Consider the following 3,720-nt stretch of genomic DNA (forward strand, 5'->3'; position numbering starts at 1 on the left):
ATATATATACACTTAAGACTTAGTTGTGGGTTGGGAGTTTGATTGGCAGAGGTCATTATTATTATTATTAGTTATTTATTATTATTATTATTTTAAATTTTTCCCACAACAGCGGCTTCGGGCAGGTGGAGAATAGTCGATTATATTGACCCCTGTGTTCAACTGGTACTTATTTTTTAGACCCCGAAAGGATGAAAGGCAAAGTCAACTTCGGCGGAATTTTAACTCACACACTCATACATACAAATATCTGTCATTCTTTTCCAAATACGATCGACAGTCAAACATTTATTCCTTACAAACTGAATTTTTTTAATATCTTTCTTAAAACGCATTTACTCACTACCATATATAGACACAGAATACACATTAATACACACATACATATAAATACCTGTCATTTTTTTTTTATTTAGTGTGTTGCCCATCTTAATATATAATGCTGAAGTTCTGTACTTACTAACATTTTTTTATTTAGTGTGTATGTGTGTGTGTGTTGCCCATATATATATACACTTAAGACTTAGTTGTGGGTTGGGAGTTTGATCTGCAGAGGTCATTATAATTATTATTCAGATTAACACCCGCACGATTTTCACTAGGGTGTTAGGGTTACGGTTTTAGGGTTACGATGAGGGTTAGTCTTACGGTTACGGTTTTAGGGTTAGGGTTACGTAATCGTGCGGGTGTTAATCTGAAAAATCACCGAAATGTGAAAACTACCGATCTTCCCACCTGTTATAACTTTTGTTGTTCTGTTTAATATGTATATAGATTATGCCTCCAAACAAGAGAGCTTGCTGCGGAAAGAAAGCAACCGGTTTAAAAAGACAGCAACAGATTGCAGCAATTCACCACATTCCCAAAGCTACTTTGAACATAATGCAAAACGGTGCATCATCTACTGCCCAATCTGATAGAATTCTGTCAGAACTGTGTAGCAACAGATCACCAGCAATTGCTTCATCACAAATTGCCGTCCTACCTCCTGCGAAAAGGAATTACCCTGCTATGTATAATCAAGGCAGCGCAAAAAGTTGTTTTGCACAAGCATTTCTATAGCCAATTAGACGGATGAAATTTACATACACTTAATAATGTTACGCAAAACAGCCTTCAGACTTTCCCTATTAATTTCATCGTCTTTTGAATTATGAACATATTTACATCATAAGGGTTTTTTCATTGTAAGGCTTTCTTTTTTAGTTGATTTTCACCTAGCAAGACTTATCGTAGATGGCGTAATAAGTCACAACGTCGGGTTATACTGCTAGTATAATTATAAAATATTTGTAAAATTTACCTATAAGGTCTTTATTTCCACACTGTTATTAATGATTTTTACCCTTTATTATATACACACACACATATATATATACATACACATACATACACATATATTCACACACACATACCTATACATGCACATACATATATATATCACTCACACGCATATATATATATATATATATATATATATATATATATATATATATATATATCAGGTGCTAACATAGTTTAACATTTTAAATTTTAATATTTAAAATGGCAAGGTATAGTTTGAAAGAGGGATTTGGCTGCTATTTCTAGCAGGTTGTGTAAAAACATTGGATCAACTGAACCACTTCTATTTGTGCAGATGACATCACCAAATAATTTATTCTCTGAACTTTTCAATTTTCCCACAACATACAAGACCATATATTTAATTCATGAATCTTCTTTTGTTAGTTACCTGTGAATGAAAGGGATAAAAGGCAAGAGAGCAGTAGTAATAATTAAGAGATTACCTGGCATTCAGACAAGTAGACCAACATTTCTACAGCTTCATAGTTGTTAGATGACAGAGCAGACAGGGAGACTTTGGTGTCCAATGCCAACTGCAACACAAGGGAAATAACTCTGGTTAGACATGAAAGATGAGAGTTTTGTTTGTTTCTTTTTTTGATTTTGGGCGAATTTAACACACAATTGGTGGCGACAGCAGCAACAACAGAAGTGTTTTCATGGATGATTGGAAACGAATGATACTAGTGTAACAGTGACACTCGTGGGCAATTATCACATGAAAGTTGTGCTTTTGTAGTTTTCCTCTACCATATTCACTCAGAAGGCATTGGTCAGTCTGGGACTGTAGTAGAAGACAAGTAGTCAGGCAGAAGGGCTGAACTCAAAAGCATGTCATTGGGAAGTAAATTTCTCAGTCATACAGGGCAATCTTTTGGTATCGACAACATTCACCCTCTTTCTCAACCTCTCTATGTTATGAGGGAACATTGTGTAGAGGAATGACATAGATGAAAGCTTGCTCCATACAGCCATGCCTACACATACTGTAAACCTTACCTGTATTGATGACCAGTACACACATGCATGCACACACACATACATACATACATACATACATAAAAACATGCATGTATATATACATACATACATGCATACACATATACATACATGCATGCATATATATATTTATTATTATGAAAAGATGGTTATTCAGCAGCTTCTCCTAAGGTATTATTGAGGTGAGATGTCTCACACCTCAATCTCACTGACTTTAGACTTCTCATGCACCATCTGTGTGTGTGTGTGTGTGTGTGCATGTGTGTGAGTGTATATGCATATGTGTGTGTGTGTGTGTGTGTGTGTGAGTGTTATATATGTTACATATATACTGGTTTCAAAATTTGGCACAAGGCCAGCAGTCTTGTGAGAGGGGACAAGTTGATTAGACCAACCCCAGTGCTCAACTGGTACTTATTTCCTTGACCCTGAAAGGATCAAAGGCAAAGATGGCCTCTGCGGAATTTGAACTCAGAATGTATACACGGATGAAATATCACTAAGCATTTTACCAGGCATGATAACAATTTTGCTACATATATATCATTGGTTTGGTGGAACAAACCAGAGAAACAGAACTCAATACATGAGTATACATAAGTGTGTGTGTGTACCAAATATATTTATATATATATATGCATGTATGTATACACATACATACATACTGCAGATTGTAAATTTATATTTATATCCTTAAACACTTGTTTCCTTTGTTATCATCCAAATTGGAATGATAAATCATTGTTTCTTTGTGAAAAACCTGCCCCTTCATTGTATGGAACATTCAATGAACTAAATAACCCTTTCTACTATAGGCACAAGTTCTGAAATTCTGGTGGGAAGGATTAGTCAATTATATTGACCCCAGTGCTTAACTGGTATATATTTCATCAACGCTGAAAGGATGAAAGGCAAAGCTGGTGGCTTTTGGTTGCTGCTAAGCATTTTGTCTGGCACAATAACAATACTGTCAGCTCATTGCCTTCAATGAATTGAATAATAAAGATATCAAACATACAAAATAATCCTTTCTATTAGAAGAACGTGGCATGAAATTTGGGGGCAGGGGCCTAGTCGATTACATCGACCCCAGTGCTCAAATGATACTTCATCGACCCTGAAAGGATGAAAGGCAAAGATCACCTTGGCGGAATTTGAACTTAAAACATAAAGATGGATGAAATCCTGCCAAGCATTTTATCAGGCATAAACGATTTCACCAAACATTATTCATAGATTGTAGGCATCTTTTATGCTTTACTTGTTTCAGTCATTATACTGTGGCCATGCTGCAGCACTACCTTGAAGGGTTTAGTCAAATAAATTGACCCCATCTTTTATTATTTATATATATATATATATATATATATATAT

At 35.1% G+C, this 3,720-nt stretch overlaps 1 protein-coding gene across 1 annotated transcript in view; it reads right to left on the reverse strand.

The window, feature by feature from the left end:
* The window catches only part of LOC106883214 (NCK-interacting protein with SH3 domain), a 47,085-nt gene that overhangs the window by 24,429 nt on the left and 18,936 nt on the right, over positions 1-3,720 (reverse strand). The window contains exon 3 of the mRNA XM_052974932.1: positions 1,791-1,880. Within this exon, the coding sequence (XP_052830892.1) occupies positions 1,791-1,880 (90 nt within the window). The remainder of the gene's footprint in view (positions 1-1,790; positions 1,881-3,720) is intronic.

The sequence above is a fragment of the Octopus bimaculoides genome, chromosome 20 (assembly GCF_001194135.2).
Source record: "Octopus bimaculoides isolate UCB-OBI-ISO-001 chromosome 20, ASM119413v2, whole genome shotgun sequence".
NCBI classification, from domain to species: domain Eukaryota; kingdom Metazoa; phylum Mollusca; class Cephalopoda; order Octopoda; family Octopodidae; genus Octopus; species Octopus bimaculoides.